At 44.0% G+C, this 16,177-nt stretch overlaps 2 protein-coding genes across 3 annotated transcripts; both read left to right on the top strand.

Annotated features, from left to right (window-relative positions):
- The first annotated feature begins 1,041 nt into the window (after window positions 1-1,041).
- Window positions 1,042-5,335, top strand: gpr78a (G protein-coupled receptor 78a). Its single transcript, XM_031560197.2, has 3 exons — window positions 1,042-2,200; window positions 2,788-2,901; window positions 3,383-5,335. Exons 1-3 carry the CDS (start codon window positions 1,530-1,532, stop codon window positions 3,618-3,620), a joined length of 1,023 nt encoding a protein of 340 aa, XP_031416057.1. The 5' UTR covers window positions 1,042-1,529; the 3' UTR covers window positions 3,621-5,335.
- Window positions 5,336-7,050: 1,715 nt separating this feature from the next.
- cpz (carboxypeptidase Z) lies at window positions 7,051-15,577 on the top strand. Of its 2 annotated transcripts, none has more exons than XM_012836939.3 (11): window positions 7,051-7,355; window positions 7,938-7,967; window positions 8,745-9,119; window positions 9,423-9,635; window positions 10,000-10,196; window positions 11,975-12,136; window positions 12,762-12,920; window positions 13,176-13,311; window positions 13,621-13,760; window positions 14,131-14,230; window positions 14,780-15,577. In XM_012836939.3, the coding sequence occupies exons 1-11, from the start codon at window positions 7,253-7,255 to the stop codon at window positions 15,124-15,126; spliced, it is 1,962 nt and encodes a 653-aa protein (XP_012692393.2). In that variant the 5' UTR covers window positions 7,051-7,252; the 3' UTR covers window positions 15,127-15,577. The 2 variants fall into 2 exon arrangements, with proteins under 2 accessions (XP_012692393.2, XP_031416056.1); XM_031560196.2 differs by having other exon boundaries at window positions 10,000-10,232.
- The last annotated feature ends 600 nt before the right edge of the window (window positions 15,578-16,177 follow it).

The raw sequence follows: 16,177 nt of genomic DNA, 5'->3' as shown, positions 1-16,177 counted from the left end.
CTTAAGTGCTTCTGCCATAAGCATTTCATTGCGTAACATTCTCTCAGGGTCCTAAGGACCACGTGACCATGAAGAGAGTTCCGTCGGTTTGCTGCTGGGCTCTCTATGTTCACTTCCCAGCCTGGATGAAAGCTGCCAGGAGAATCACAGAGTGAGGTAGCTTAGTCACAGATTGCTGCCCTTAATGTTGATAATTAATTTGATCTACAAGCCCATCAGAGTTAAGCTGTATTGCCAAAGGCAAGACTGTGTCCCTCAAAATCATGTGCCTCAGTTGATATCAGTCAGTTAAAGTAATAATAAAACAGAAAAAGTTATAAAACATATAAATGTGAGCTTTTTACAAATGTAACCTAGTCTTTTCCAAAAACAAAAAAACATACATTCAAGCATTTGTAAGTTGACCACATTCCCGGGGAATAGCTATTAATGAAGGTATTATTATTGTGTAAGCATTTCTAGTAAATGCATATTAGGATTGTTGCATCTATCTTGAATCAAATAATGACAGTTAGGCGTTATGTAGGAGAGTCATTATTTGTTGCATACAATCAAGGGGCCTTAACTTTCAGATCAAAGGCCATCAGAATTCCCTAGATAAGATGGTTGCCATGGATATTATATTTATCGCCAACAGTAACTGAATGGCTCCAGACATGTTACAATTTGGGGCAGATGCATCAGCTCATCTTGTTTTCTTTCGCAATACGTCTTGTGGGGTTTTACCACCATGTGAATGTGGAGTAAATTATTTTGTTGGTCAGCCTTCATTTTCACACTCGACGTTGGAGTAAAATTCGTAGCCTACACTGTTTGGAGGGAAATGATTTCACAGCCTAATCTGTGGAATAACACAGAATTGAACTATCTTTGAAAAGTCGATTATAATTCAAACAGAGATATTAGGCTGTTCTCATGGGGTTTATGTGCAATCCTTAATGACTGTTTCATGCGATTTGACGTGAAACTACCTAAATAGTATTTTTCAGGCTATTTCATCCTTGGTATTTATGCCAATCTTTATAACTTTAATAACGAGAAGCCAGTAATATTCACTTTGAAACATTGCGTCTTGTAGCCTACTCTGTCATTTGGCATTTCCCTCTGTCTGAAAAATTACTGTTTATTGAGCAAAGGTCACATGCAGCGATCTAGTTGCACGTGAGCTCAGGCGCGCCAGCAAAGGCTTGCTCCCTTGCGCATGACCGCCTCTCGCAAAACTGCAAGTCGAGACTGAGAGTGTCTTTTTCCTCTTTTTGAACCACATTTCAGAGGCATGTTGTAAACTACAAACAGTGTTCTCACAGGACCTGGCAATTTATCTTGTGCTAAAATATTGAACTGAACGAAATGGTTTGCTGTCCGACTGGATAGACACTTCAGCACACTGGACAGCTCTCTATCGTGTCAACGATTCTAAACTTGACAGTCATCGTTAAAATGCCTTTCTGTACGGGCCAACCCTTTTGGAATACAGATGATGATATGAGATGGACTCTTAAAAACATCTGGTGACTCACTGTTGAGCAATGCACTTATTGGATATTGTCCTGGGATTCATCATCATTGTGATCGCCGTTGTGTCTTTCTTTTCTAACTTGCTGGTGCTGCTATGTTTCATCTACAGCGTCGAGATACGCGGACAGGTGCCAGGAATCTTCATCCTGAACCTGTCCTTCAGCAACATTATCATCGCTATTGTGAACATGCCTGCTACTTTGGTCGGAGTAGCCAAAAACATGAAACCTTTTGGTGATTCTTTTTGCTCTACAATTACATTTATGGAGACATTTCTAACAACCAACACTACCCTGAGTATGGCTGCGCTTAGCATCGACAGGTGGATAGCGATGGTTTTCCCGCTGAGTTACTCTACCAAAATGCGTTATAAGGACGCCGTTATAATGGTCGGATACGCTTGGGTCCATTCTTTTGCCTTCTCCATGTGTGCGCTGTTATTCTCTTGGGCAGGATATAACCAAACATATGCGTCTTGCACCCTGCACCTGGGCGCAACGGAGAACGGATGGGCGAAGTTCACAGCATTCTCTATAGTGTTTCAGACCACCAGTTTTTTGCTTCCCTTCATCATTCTTTGCTTCACTTACCTGAAAGTTTTGACAGTTGCCCGTTTTCATTGCAAAAGGATAGACGTTATAACGGTGCAAATGGTGCTTCTTTTTGTGGACATTCACCCAAGGTATGGCAGTGTTGTGTCGTCAAGCACTTTTTTCTTGCTGAGATTGAATTGTGGCATTTATTAAATCCATGTTTTAACAATCAAGAGGAACACGTTTGTTCTTTTTTCTTTGAGAGGATGTTCTCACTTGTAACCACCACATAGTGGTCTGTTGTTGATGATTGAAATATTAAACCTAAAGATTGTTTGGACATAAACCCTCAAAAGCAATAGAGGTGAACCTTGGAACCTGTACGTGTCATTATAGGGATCATCTTACTTTTACATTACATTTAATCATTTGGCAGACGCTTTTATCCAAAGCGACGTACAAGGGAGAGAACAATCAAGCTACGAGCAATAGAAAAAAGTGCAGGAATGTAACTACTGTAAGCGCAAGTTAAGTACTAGTAGAAGTGCAAGTTAGGAAGGCAGGTGCTCTCTGAAGAGTTGGGTCTTCAAGAGCTTCTTAAAGGTAGAGAGGGACGCCCCTGCTCTGCTGGGGCTAGTACTATCTTACAGTGTTTTAACTTGTATTGCCTCTGTTACCAATGTGCAAAGAGAACTGAAACTGTTTTACTTTAATGTACTATTTTCAACTCTTTCAGTGTGAAACAACGGTGTCTTTTGGAGCAGAAAAAGAGAAGACGGAGAGCCACCAATAAAATCTGTATTTTCATTGGCTCTTTTGTTGTGTGCTTCGCTCCCTATGTCATAACAAGGTGAGTTATTCACTAAACCCAATAAGTGAAAATGGTTGTTTGGAGCAAAAATTATTTGACGTTTGTAATAAATGGATGTACAAATACATTATATAAGACACAAGACAAACAATGCATTAATGACACACACTCACACAGACAATAAAAACCACATACTCACTAAACTGCTTTTGTGACAATGACAAGACACAATTGTGCTTGGAGGTTCAGGAAAGTTTATTTGACGTATGAATTAGAATAAACACACGCACATATCCAAATTTATTAGAATAAACACAAGCGCACACAGACATGCGCAAACAGGAGGCACACGCTGGTACACAGGTGCATGCATGTGCACAGAGAGAGAGAGAGAGAGAGAGAGATAGAGATAGAGACATTGAGATAGAGAGAGCACATTTGGAACAACAATGAAGTTCAATGGATTGGACATTGCATTAATGATGCCATGTAACTACCAATCCTTGTTCATTTGTCTCAGGTTAACTGAACTGGCGCCAGACATTCACATTGACCACCACTGGGGAATCATGAGCAGATGCCTGGCATACAGCAAAGGAGCACTCGACCCCTTTGTGTACTCTCTTCTCCGCCAGCAGTACAGGAAGGCTCTAATCAGCATGGCCAACAGGGTCCTGGGACGTGGTGCCTACCCCTCCTCTGGCCACAGCTGCAGTGCGGACACAGACAATGACGGCTCCTTGCGGACAGTCAGCTAGTCACTGAGAGCTGAAAGCTAAGCTAACTATTAACTTATGCAACGACTGAGAGAAGCTGACATTCTGTGAACCACCAACACGCTAGCACTGCCTGTGACTGCCCCTGAGGGGAGAAAGTACTGAATCAGCAAGTGGCTAATGGCTTTGGCTACTCAGGTGTATAAAGGAACAGTGAGCTAATGATAACTGCTAACTCCTTATGCTACATGAACGACTGTATATGTTTCTTGTAATAACACAAACACATCAAGATGTTGGATAATGGAGAATGCCTGCTTCAAACAAGAGATTACACAATTCAAGGCACATGTGTGGTGGACAGCTGGCATTATTCACTTCTGTTTGAGATATAGTGAGTTTGGTAAAAGGGGTAAATGTGCTGGGTAAAATGGTCAAAGTACTTCAAGGTACTGCAAATGCCCATTTAGAGCTTAACTAAACAGTGGCAGGAGGAAACTTTCATTTGTGGTGTAAAATAATACTGTAGCCTGCAGTGTGCCTGTTAGAATGTTTATGTTCGATTCTGTGTTTAATGTTTCATTGTAGAATGTATTGTGTTAATGTCAGCGTGTATTTCTGTTATCCGTGTGATATGTGTAATTGAGTGTGTGCACTGTTTCCTAGTGTGTCATGTAAAGATTAGACCCCCCCAGTGATTCTACCCTTCTCTGTCAGTCAGAATGAATGTTGTGTTGGTGAATAAACAGCAAGACGCCGACGAAAGGCCTGCTTCCTGCTTCCATCGGTACACTGGTGTCCGCAGTGGGATGGAAGAGATGAACATGGGACATCACAGATCTTTGCGACGAGCTGCAGAAGAGCATTATTCCGAGAGCCTTAACCTGGTCGTGTCCCCACCCTGGACCCGGCAGGAAGGAGCGGCGGATGGCGCCAGCGTTCCCCGCCCTGGACGACACGAGGTGAGCTCCAACGCTATGCCAGGACTTAGGGACCCCGCTGCCACCACCCTAACCCTAACCACGCCAGGACCAGGGGCCAAAAATGCCAGCGCATCCACCTCAGACAAAAGAAGCAGCCGCACAGGTAGCCCCAGGACCAGCTCCAGCTCCGAGCGGACAACGGAGGCACCATGCTGAAGGACCACAAAACTACCACATTACAATGGAGAGGGGCTGCTTGAGACCTACCTGGTACAAGTGCAGCTGGCAGCGAGTTTTAACGGCTGGTCATCTTGAGGAGACAAGGGTCCAGGTTGTGCTTGCCTTGGAGGGCAAGGCGCTTCAAACTATTGGTTGACTTGCGGGCGGCAGAGCAGGCGAGCCTGCCAGCCATTGAGAGGTTGCTCCAGCGCCGGTTTGGCAGACGGTTGTTTCCTGACCGCTCACAGCTGGAGTGAAAGAGAGAGCCTGTGGCGCCTACACTGCTGATCTCTGCCCGGACCACCCCATCTCTCAAACACACACGCACACACACCATCTTCTGCATGCTTGATGGGCCACCCCGTCTTCAAGGACAGCCAGCAAGATGAGCTTGCGCTCAATTGCTCCGGGTCCCTGTGGCAGCCCTGGACGAGGCAGAGTGGGTGGAACTCTTCCAGTGGTCCCCAGGCTCGAAACATTATGGGTTCCAAGCCGACCTAGAAGAGAGTGAGGAGGAGGAAGAGGCGACTCGTCCTAAACGACCAAAGCGGGGGGCCTGGAGAGCGGCAGGGCAGGCGGAGGGTTGCTACTGATGCAGGAACCGAGGGATTGCAGATTGCACGCCATTGCCCAGCACCAATGCCTTGTTGCCCAATACCAGTGCCTCGCAACCCAGCACCTCAGCCACATCTCTCCTGGATCACTACCTGGGACCAAAGAACCAATATTGCAGGACTGGGCAGCCACCAAGCTCGGCATAGCCATCCTCACCGATGATGCTGATGAGAGGCAAGGGGTGACGTGTCTGGAGCTGAGCTAATTCTGGGCACTGAAGCCGTGGCTTTCCACACCGCTGGCAGAGGGTGACTGTTCGCACCGCCACCGGCAGCTGATACAGAACCTGCCGCAGCAATCCTGCCCATTCCAGAGAAGCCTCAATGCCATCACCACAGCTTCTGCTGTACCGCTGCCAGGACCACCCGTCACAGATGAACCCCGGTCAGATGGTCAGAGGCCATCGTATTGGCCCCGTTGCAGCTGCCCCTGGATGCGTTGCAAGCCGAAGGGAGTTGTTGCCGCACGGCCAACTGAGCCAGGGGCCTGCCACGCCGTGACTGCCAGGTCCAAAGCTCACCAGATCAGTGCCAGCCGCTCCCGAGAAGCCTTGCCACAGATGCAGCTGCCGCGATCATTACAGGCGGCGGAGAGCTGCTGCTGTGGCGCCACCAACCAGAGATATATGTGTCACCATTACCACCGTCGCTGACAAAACCGTCACCGGGCTGGCCGCCTTCACACCAGCGTAGATGCTCCATCTTGGGGGCCGTGTGAGGAGGAGCAGTGCCGGCATTGTCAGCGCAGCAAGGACAAAGATGGTCTCCAGGGACTCCAGTGGTGGCTGCTCTACAGGCTGCGCTCTGAACCAGGATGACACCTCCCCAGCTGCAGTGAGCAGCAATCTCCCGGCTGATCCGTGGCTCAGTGAGGGACGACCGCTTCTGAATCGCCAAGACATTTCATTGGTTCGGGTCCCACTTCTGCTGGCCGTGACCGTGTTTGAGTCCGTGTGATATGTGTAATTGACTGTGTACAATTCCCCGTATGTTAGCGTATTTGGCCACCCTTACCTAGTGCGTCATGTAAAGATTAGACCCCCTTCTGTCCTTCTATCCTTCTGTATTAGCCTGTTTGAATGTTGGGTTGGTGAATCAACGGCAAGACGCCAGCGAAGAGCCTGCTTCCTTTGCTACAATACTTTGTTGCTGTGCTGTAATACTATAGTCCACTACAGCCCTGTAACACTACAGTACACTACAACCCTCTGCCCACATTACCATTCACTGCTGTGCCAGGAGTCAGGAAAGGTTGGCTGTCTGGAACGGCAAGATCTTATCTGAACAGCCTATAGCAGTGATCTTTGTTAATTATCACACTACAAATGGGGCTGTTGTACAAATAAACCAGTTTATACTGAATGAATGAAAGCCCATATTGTCAGTTTTTCCACGGATTTGCAATACACACCATTTAAACTCCTGGGATGTCTTGGGCTATACATGCGAGTGCATCAGTGTTTAATTTCCAAATGCAATTACTGAAAACTGAATAGATCTTTTTTTCATCTGGAAAAAGGTGAACTGTAAGTTTACCTCAGAATGATTTGCCAGAGGTATTCTTCTAGAATCCCACTTCTTTTGGAAACTTAGACGAACGCCAAGAATACGGGCGTGTGTTCCAGGTTTTTTTTTCTTTCTTAAATACAGCTCTACTTGCGATTCCTCTTCCGTTTGAGCCATATAACATGTTAACTTAACAGTAACTATAGGTTAGATAACCAGTGCTTGTCAACATAAAAGAAACATGCACCTAACAGTAATTTGGACGATGTCCACGCCTCCTGGTCAGACAGCGGGGGTGCTGTAATTTGATCGTTTTGTTAGAGTTACGGGGAATAGTCTTCTTGCAATACAGAGCTTCGACGGGAGGTGATACACTTCAAGAGCAGGCTACTGGGGAGGCTGCCACATCGCAATGCACAGAGAGCACACAATGCCTTCCATGTTCATACTTTTGAGTGTTCTGGCGGCAGGCTTTGGTGCGCCACGCAGATGTGAACCTGGGGACGAGGCTTTAGGTGATGTTGGCCATGATTTAACACAAGACAATTTCTTGTGACATTCGTAATCATCACTCAATTCAGGTCTTTTGTTAACGTATTCTGTTTAGCAGTCTACAACTAGTCCACTTTGGTTTGCTCGTGGTTGTTACTGTCGAACGACGTAAGAATTTGTATGTAGCTTATCTACGCTGTCTGTTGTAATGGAATGTATTAATGACGTGTCATCTTGGGTGTCATGATACATACAAAGAGCTTACATTAGTTTACCTTTCACTTCATTATTTATGATATTATGTTTACTGACTTTATAATAGCATTGTTTTTTACTGCTGTGGAACAGTATTTTTTCTCTGATCCTGAATTCCGAGGACGATCTGAAGACCAACATTTTTTTCAGACAAATTATACACCCTCTGTTGTATTGGCAGTCACAGTGAAGAGTCTATTTATTTATGCCTCCCAAGAAAGTGAAGTTGTTCTGCATTTTAGGAATGCTCTCTGCTACCATCTTGTGTTCAACAAGATGATCGACTCAACAGAGTATTCACCCTGGTGCCCTAGCAAATTACTATTTTGTATGATGTAATTTTTCCTCAGGAAGATGCAGAATTCCAGAAGAAGAAAATGGTAAGTATATTGCAAGTATTTCAGAAATGTTAGTGTACAAAGTAGTAAATACTAGTACTAGTAAGTAACAGGAAAGTGTTGCAAACTGGGCTACTGTTGTAATAAAACTGAGTGCTGTCAAAAAGCATTCAACATGAAATTAAACATCTATTTTATACTTATAAAACCTTTAAGTCAATGGGGGATGTGTGGTGCAGCATAGTAAAGGCCTTGGGGTCGTTGCTAAACAGTTACAAGTACCAACAGACATCACAAGACGTGACACGTTTCCACATTGCAAAAAGGGCTTGTGTGTGGGGGGGGGGGGGGGGGGGGGACTTTTCACATCTCTTTTGATGATTTTTAACATTCAGCATTCCTGGTTAGAAATTCCAATAGAATGAAGCCAGCATGGTTTTATACTTGTATACATAGGAGTCTGATGTGTTTGTAATGACAACATTTAGTTATTTTTGTCAGTATTATTAGTATTACCATTCATAACTACATTCAAGAAATAAATAATCGTTGGTTCACATAAGAGGATAGAAGATAATAGATAATGTGCTGAATCAGAAGTCACTTGTCTGGCTACAGTCTTAAGAATCTTGTACACTCTTAAGAGTGTGTTTGAACTTTTGTGTGAGTTAGTCTGTGTGTGTGTGTGTGTATGTGTGCCCTTAACTTAGTGTCAGAAGTACTTGTTACAGTACATTGCAATTCTATATGAGCTTTGAAATGTGTGCATTTTCCCCGTCCCCTCCTGTGTGTGTGTGTGTGTGTGTGTGTGTGTGTTAGCTGCCTGTACAGACATGGCTCTGGCCTACTGTCAGGATGTCCCCTACAGCTCCATCATGTTCCCCAACATCATTGGCCACCGTAACCGCGTGGAGGCCGAGCTGGGTGCTGAGTACCTGCTAATGAGCGTGATGCACGGCCTGCTCAACGGCGAGTGCTCGGAGGAGCTGCGGCTGCTGGGCTGCTCGGTGCTGGCGCCGCGGTGCCAGGCCGGCCGCATGCTCAAGCCCTGCCGCAGCTCCTGCGAGGCCGTGCGCAAGGGCTGCTCCCACGCCTTTGAGGGCATTGAGATGGCCTGGCCCTACTTCCTGGACTGTGACCGCTTCTTCGTCAGCGACCAGGAGGGCTGCTACGACCCGCTGTCTCAGTTTAAAGGTAGGGGTCTGGAAGAGATAGACGCAAGCTTATGGGAGAGGAATCGTGACGTGAAGATCTATTTCTTTCTTTTAGATTTGATTACAACAGCCCATTACATTCAACCGTTTTCTTCAGTATCTGCTTGATACAGTCTGTATGTCTGTAATGAATGGATATGTTGCAGTCTAACTATGATTTTAGCCATTTTGTAAGTTTGCTGACAATGCTAATGTAAGGCAGGCTGTAGTGGGCATATGTATAGGAAAACCCCCCACTATATTCTTCATTATTATCCTTGTTATCCTTATTCTACATTCTCAGCCAGGCAACAGATTGCCTACGCCAACTTCACTGACGAACCTTCCACCATCATCCAGTTTACCTACCACACCAATGCCCAGATGTGGAGCACCCTGAAGCGGACTGCGGCGAAGTGTGCCCACATTTCTCGCACTTACAGTATTGGGCGCAGTGTTGAGGGTAAAGACCTGCTGGTCATCGAGTTCTCCAATAACCCAGGAGAGCACGAGCTATGTGAGTATAGCCAAAGAGGAGCTCTGGGCCTGTTCTGTCTAGATGATTTTTGATAGATGGTAATAGATGGTGAGTATTACCAGAAGATACAATGTTCTTTACATAATTGTTTTTTAGACTAAAATCCATCTTAATCAGTAATTGCTACTGTAAAATTGAGGGCTAGCATGATAGAAAAAGCATGAGCAAAATTGACCCAAACATAGGTTACAGTGAACACATGAAGAATGCAAGTAAACAGAACATTTATACAGAAATGTATCATATAATGTGTAAGTACACATATAAATAACATATACCTATAAATACAAACATACAAATACAACAACAAAAAAAAACACCTGTTCTCTTTTGCCCCCTCTAGTGGAGCCAGAGATGAAGTACGTGGGAAACATGCATGGCAACGAGGTACTGGGACGGCAGCTTCTCATCTACCTGACGGAGTACCTGTGCTCAGAATACCTGCTGGGGAACGAGCGCATCCAGACGCTCATCAACACCACCCGTATCCACATCCTTCCCTCCATGAATCCAGACGGCTATGAGCTGGCCGCTGCAGAGGTAGCCGATCGCAGCGACCCTGAGTTCAACCAGGAAGTAAATATCCGTCAGTCCCAAAATCCGCGGCTCGAGCCTGTCCAGCCGATCGTTCCGGCCGCGCGTCCCTCTGCAGGCCCAGCTGTGCTGGGCTGTTTCAACCTCCTACCACCAGAGTGTCTGTGGCTCAGGATGGGGAGTTAGTGTGACAGATGTCACGACAACCATTTACATGTTGATACTCAATTGTGAACTATTTAAGAGAGGTATTGGTTCTTCTTCATTGAAGTAATCATTCATTTAAATAATAAATAGTTTTACACCAGTGAATATATAACATCACAATTCAGAACATAATTAGAGTAGATAAAGGACAACTGGTTGTAGGAATGCTGATGTCCTTTAGGTCTTACTAATAATACCTTACTCTGTGTTTTCTCTTTCAAACTAGAACTAAGTGTTCCCAGCAGGCAAACGGACACAACAGGACAGCACATTTATCTCATCTTTGCATCTGTAATGTTAATGATGCCATAAGATTTTTGGAGTTGTCAAGATTGTGAGGTTATTTTGACAAATGAGATCACATAGCATACTATATCCTATCCCATACCACACCTCTACTTTTGCTGTGTCTGTTGTGTCTGTATACCTCATGGGATTAACATAGCCAACTAAACTACTTAGATTTAACTTCTGTAGCTTCATTGTCTGTTAAGAGGGTCAGCACGGACTAAAACAAGAAACTGCCCAACATTCAATTAAAACGTAGATCCTGAGACAGCCCTCTACCAGAATATTGAATACTGTCACTCCGACTTTGAGTGCCATGCTTGTCACACTGTGAAGGTGTGCATTCAGAACACAGCTTAACATCGTCCATGCATCAATGTACCACACCCTCGAGATCAGATTAGTCCATGTCCATGTCTGTAACTGAAAACAAAAGTGAAAAAGGAATATCACACAAGGGAGATGCAGGTAAATTAGGGTGCCCTAAGTAGGTGTGGACTAGATGTTAGGCTGAAATCTGAATGCATAATTTGTTAGGTGTTTCCTCGGACCTGTTGAAGAGTTTAAGTGATAGCATTCAGTTTTGTTATTGGGCTGTTCAACAACAGTTTGTGCTTCAGCGTCATTTTTTAGAACCTACATAAGTACATTTAAATCCTTAGAATAACACAGATATGTGCAATCAATTTGTAGTATCGCAGAAGCAGAGAAAAAAAATCATTCATTGATGTGATTATTATTATGCATTAAATGCCTCCAATTAAGAATTTGAACAAAACAACTACTAAAACCAGTGCTTCAGCTGTCAACCAGTTATACATTTAGGATATTAAGCAATATCTTACAATTTCAATGCAAGTTTGATTCCATTCCCATTAAGTCTGTGAACCGTGTTGGTCATTCATTATGAAATTTTCATTGCTTTCTCTTTTGAAAAAATATATTTTTCATACTATATCCTTCAGTCTTACTTCTGTCACACCATCAAACTCATTCATCCGCTGTTCGAGAGCAACTCTTTGGTAATGCTATTCCAATTTTAATGCTTGTATACTCACTGTGCATCCTTTTAAGTGTATTCTTATCTACTGCCAATACGTATGCACTATTTCAATTTGGGTGCAGGGTTGAACTGAACAGCGCTGTACCACTGAACTTCAGAACAGGAGTTTTGGCTTGAGTCTGGAGCCAGAACTCAGAAAAATAAATACATGTTAACGCCCTTTTTTCTGGAACAAGATTCCCCTTCCTCTACCCTTCCTCTGACTGCAGCTGTGTAAAATGTTTAGGGCCACATCTTTAACGGATGGACCAGCGGACGTAGAAACACACAGAACATCGACCTGAACCGCAACTTTCCTGCCCTCACCAGCGTTGCATACAGCCGGCACCGTTACAGACGCTTCAGGGTGGACCACATCCCCATCCCTGACTCGTACTGGTTTGGACAGGTAGGAATGCGCCATCATAGCCAGTGGTCCTGGGATCTGTTGTTGCACTGAAAGTATATCGGGTGCCGTTTGTAAAATGTTGCACGTTCTATAACCCTGCTCAGTTTTTGTACATTTAGTGTTGTTGAATAAAAAAAAAGCACTATAATATTCAACTGTTACTTTTTCAGACATTTAACATTTACATTTAGATTTAACAATTATATTATTTTACAATTTTGTGTTACTGCAATTACTCTTAGAAAAGTTATTGCATGAATGTACACAATTTTCTCTCTAAATGTTTGAAAAAGTTGAATATTTTAGTGCTTTTTGTACAAAAACTGATCAGGGTTACGGAACGTTCAACATTTTACAAACGGCACCCCATAAAAGTACAGATGCTTTTCCATGAAGTGGTTTAAGAAACTGGATTATAATGAGACATTTCCTGCACCAACCCTAATATAGCACATTGATTCATATGAACAGACTGATTGATTTGAAGCATGTAACCTCATGTTATGTAAAAGGGTAAATAGTATCCTTTCATATCAATAAGACTAATGCTAATACATAGACACAGAGGTCAATAGCACAGTACCACCCATTAGCATGTTGCAGCCTGTGTGTCCCTCTGTCCTAGGTGGCCCCAGAGACGTACGCGGTGATGAAGTGGATCCGCTCGGTCCCTTTTGTCCTGTCTGCCAGCCTGCACGGGGGTGAGCTGGTGGTGTCCTACCCATTTGACTTCTCCAGACACCCCCAGGAAGACAAGATGCACTCGCCCACGCCTGACGAGCAGGTATTGAGGAAGAAGAGTAGACGTTAGGGGGTGCAGCTCTCATGGCTAGTGCCCCCTTTAGGTTTGGGGTAGTTTGGCAGCTAGAGTTAGCCAGATTGGCAAAGGGGGAAGATGAGATTGTATATTTACATCATCATTTATATATTTTTAACATCAAGAAGATCATTAAGAATCTACACTTCTGTTTTTAGAACATGACAATGTAAGATAAATATGAAGAGGTATAGTACTGGAAATGTTTCACTTTGATAACAGGTGTTCAAGCAGTTGGCCAGGACTTATGCTGATGCTCACGCTGAGATGGCCAACAACAACACAGACAGATGTGGTGGCTCGTTTACCAATAGAAGGGGCATCATTAATGGGGCTGAGTGGTATAGCTTTGCAGGAGGTACTTTCCTTCCTAAATTTAGTTTGGTTTCGCAAACATCACATTGCTATCACTGACAAAGTCTACAGGAATTTCCCCTCATCCCTTGCAAAGGGTTTCTTCCGCATTTTAAAATAATGTTTGAAGTTGAACATTTATTTGTGTACTTTATTTTACCCTGTAGCCTGAAAAATGGCTTTCCAATAATATGTCTTACTGTACCTGTTCATGCAAGTATATTATTATATTTTGCCCTACAGAACAACTGAGTACAGAATTAGATTCAGATATTGACATTTGACATAATCCCAATGCCTCATTTACTTACAGGCATGGCTGACTTTAACTACCTACACAGTAACTGTTTTGAGGTGACGGTGGAGCTGGGCTGTGACAAGTACCCTTCCGAGGAGGCGCTTTACCCCGAGTGGAAACGGAACAAAGAGTCGCTCCTCAGCTTCATGGAAGCAGTAGGTCTAGTGGCGCAGAGTGCCATGGGGATTGTTACATGTCCACAGTATATCCACCATATGGGGTGGGAGGGATTGCTTAGTTGGACCCATGCCATTATATGCATTTCATTATGTTCTTCGTCATGTGTTTCAGCATTAACTGTGATGATTACTGAAACTGTGGTGTTACTTTTACACATTGAACAATATACAATGTTCAAAAACAGAATGAAAACCATAACTAGCGTCAGCAACAACAAAGAAAAAAAAAACGTTTTAAACTTATCAACAAATATTTTATGTATAATTGAAGATTGTGAATCGAATACGGTTTCATCATTTTCATGAGCATCTAATGGTTAACTCCTTTCTCACTGATTTGTTCCAGGTCCACCAAGGAATCAAGGGCGTAGTGAGGGACCAGCATGGCAATGGAATCAAAGGCGCAACCATATCAGTGAGGGGAATACGCCATGACATCACAACAGGTGAGCCATCAGAAGGGTTCTCGGCCTCTTGTCAAAACAGCTCTGCTTCAACATGTCTAAGTTTCTCTACATGGGAACTCATGCCTCCTGAAATCGGAAGCATTCAACTTAGATTCATGTCAAATCTCCTCCCTATTTGGCACTGATGAAACATTTGCTGTCAAGGTTTTTGTCCTTTATCTGCTATTATCTCACTTTTACGCCACTTTGGATAAAAAACTATCAGCCAAATGACTAAATGTAAATGTCAAGGTAAATCTCTCCTACCCTTACTGAAGTAAACTGTTCCCTTGTATTGGACGAGCAGGGGAAGATAGAGCACATGTATCAATATGTGTAAAAGATAGAGCACATGTATCAATAGCATGTCTAAAAGATAGAGCACATGTATCAATAGCAAGTCTAAAAGATATAGCACATGTATCAATATGATGTCTAAAAGGTGTATTTCTGTCATACACAACCTGGCGTCTTTTACTGTAACGGTCTCTAAACTCTCCACTATTCCGCTACCTCTCTGTCCCTGACCTCCACGCGACCCTGCTCTAGCTGAGGATGGGGATTACTGGCGTATGCTCACCCCTGGCATGCACATCCTGACCGTCACGGCGTCTGGCTACTCTAAGGCGGTCAAGCGCATCAACCTGCCCCGGAGCATGAGCCGTGCGGGCCGCGTGGACTTTGTCCTGAAGAAGGTCCCGTACGAGCCGGACGTGGATGACCTCTACATCCCTGGCATGGAGACCTACGAGCGCTTCGACCCCTACAACCAGTTTCAGAGCTACACGCAGAGGGAGCTGGGCGAGAACGGCGAGGAGAGGCAGGAGAAGCCCTGGTGGTGGGCGTACTTCACCCAGTCTGGGAACTCCGCACCTACGTGGTTGCTCAGGAATTAAAGGACTCCTTTAGAGGTAGCACCCAACCCAACCCAGCACAACCCAGCACAACCCAGCCCAGGCCAGCACAGCACAGCACAGCACAGCACAGCACAGCACAGCACAGCACAGCACCGCACAGAACCGCACAGCACCGCACAGCACAGCACAGCACAGCACAGCTTTCTAACAAAAGCTGCATTTGCCCCTGTTCATACTTAAAATACAAGCATGTGCCCCTGTTTCATTGATCCAGTTTGATCAGGTTTACATATGGCCATGTGCCCACCAAACACTTGGGAGTAAATATTATGTTTAAGGACAAAATGATATAAGAACATATCCCTCTTTTTTTTGTTTGTTTTTGTTGTCTTTCATCTCCTATTTTCACTGCTGTCATTGACTCACAGATTATAGCATAATTGTTTTTGAGCAGTTGTCAATTTTTATTAAAACTTTTTTTAAACTGGCATTGTTGTTGATATTAAGGCTTAACACCATTAGCCAGCAGGTGGCAGCAGAATCCAATTAATTAATGCTCCATTTCAACCCACTTGAAGCGAGCCACAGTCTTTCGGTTGGGACGGGACATTTTTAGTCATTTCATAGGTAGATATCCTTTCACTGAGATATTTTTTTTTTTTTAACTTCTCTATGAATTATGTGGAATATAAGTGGCTGGAAGATACTATCTCATTTGCATAAATATGGCTTATTTATGAGTTTTAAAATGCGAGACAACTGACACAGCTGAGCATTGAAGTCTCTTACATGTGACAACTCCTGAATCCCAACAGTGTGTTGCCATATATTTAAATTGCCTAGATTTTAGCTGCAGGAGTGTCTTACATTTTTTGAGGAGTCCCTGACCAGAAGTTTAGATTTACAAATTCAACACAGGCAAAACAGCAGCAGATAAATCTGATCTAGCTGGCTATAGTAACAGTGAAATCTGGATGTCAGATGCCACAAAAATCCATCTTTGTTGGACTACATTAACATACTCCTTGCACTCAACTTTACATATTTGAAGGATGGAGTTAAAGTAGCATCGGGTTAAACTTCACAACAA

This window comes from Clupea harengus, chromosome 22 (assembly GCF_900700415.2).
Source record: "Clupea harengus chromosome 22, Ch_v2.0.2, whole genome shotgun sequence".
NCBI lineage: Eukaryota > Metazoa > Chordata > Actinopteri > Clupeiformes > Clupeidae > Clupea > Clupea harengus.
Note: the sequence above shows the minus strand (reverse complement) of the source record. Positions and strands in the feature narration are given on the sequence as shown.

What these genes read in the sequence shown, in the direction of transcription:
- gpr78a (XM_031560197.2), top strand. Translation starts at nt 1,530, where the DNA reads ATGCACTTATTGGATATTGTCCTGGGATTCATCATCATTGTGATCGCC. An exon ending in TTTGTGGACATTCACCCAAG is followed by an intron (nt 2,201 to 2,787) that starts GTATGGCAGTGT and finishes CAACTCTTTCAG; the next exon opens with TGTGAAACAACGGTGTCTTT. An exon ending in GCTCCCTATGTCATAACAAG is followed by an intron (nt 2,902 to 3,382) that starts GTGAGTTATTCA and finishes CATTTGTCTCAG; the next exon opens with GTTAACTGAACTGGCGCCAG.
- cpz (XM_031560196.2), top strand. Translation starts at nt 7,253, where the DNA reads ATGCACAGAGAGCACACAATGCCTTCCATGTTCATACTTTTGAGTGTT. An exon ending in AATTCCAGAAGAAGAAAATG is followed by an intron (nt 7,968 to 8,744) that starts GTAAGTATATTG and finishes TGTGTGTGTTAG; the next exon opens with CTGCCTGTACAGACATGGCT. An exon ending in ACTCGTACTGGTTTGGACAG is followed by an intron (nt 12,137 to 12,761) that starts GTAGGAATGCGC and finishes CCTCTGTCCTAG; the next exon opens with GTGGCCCCAGAGACGTACGC.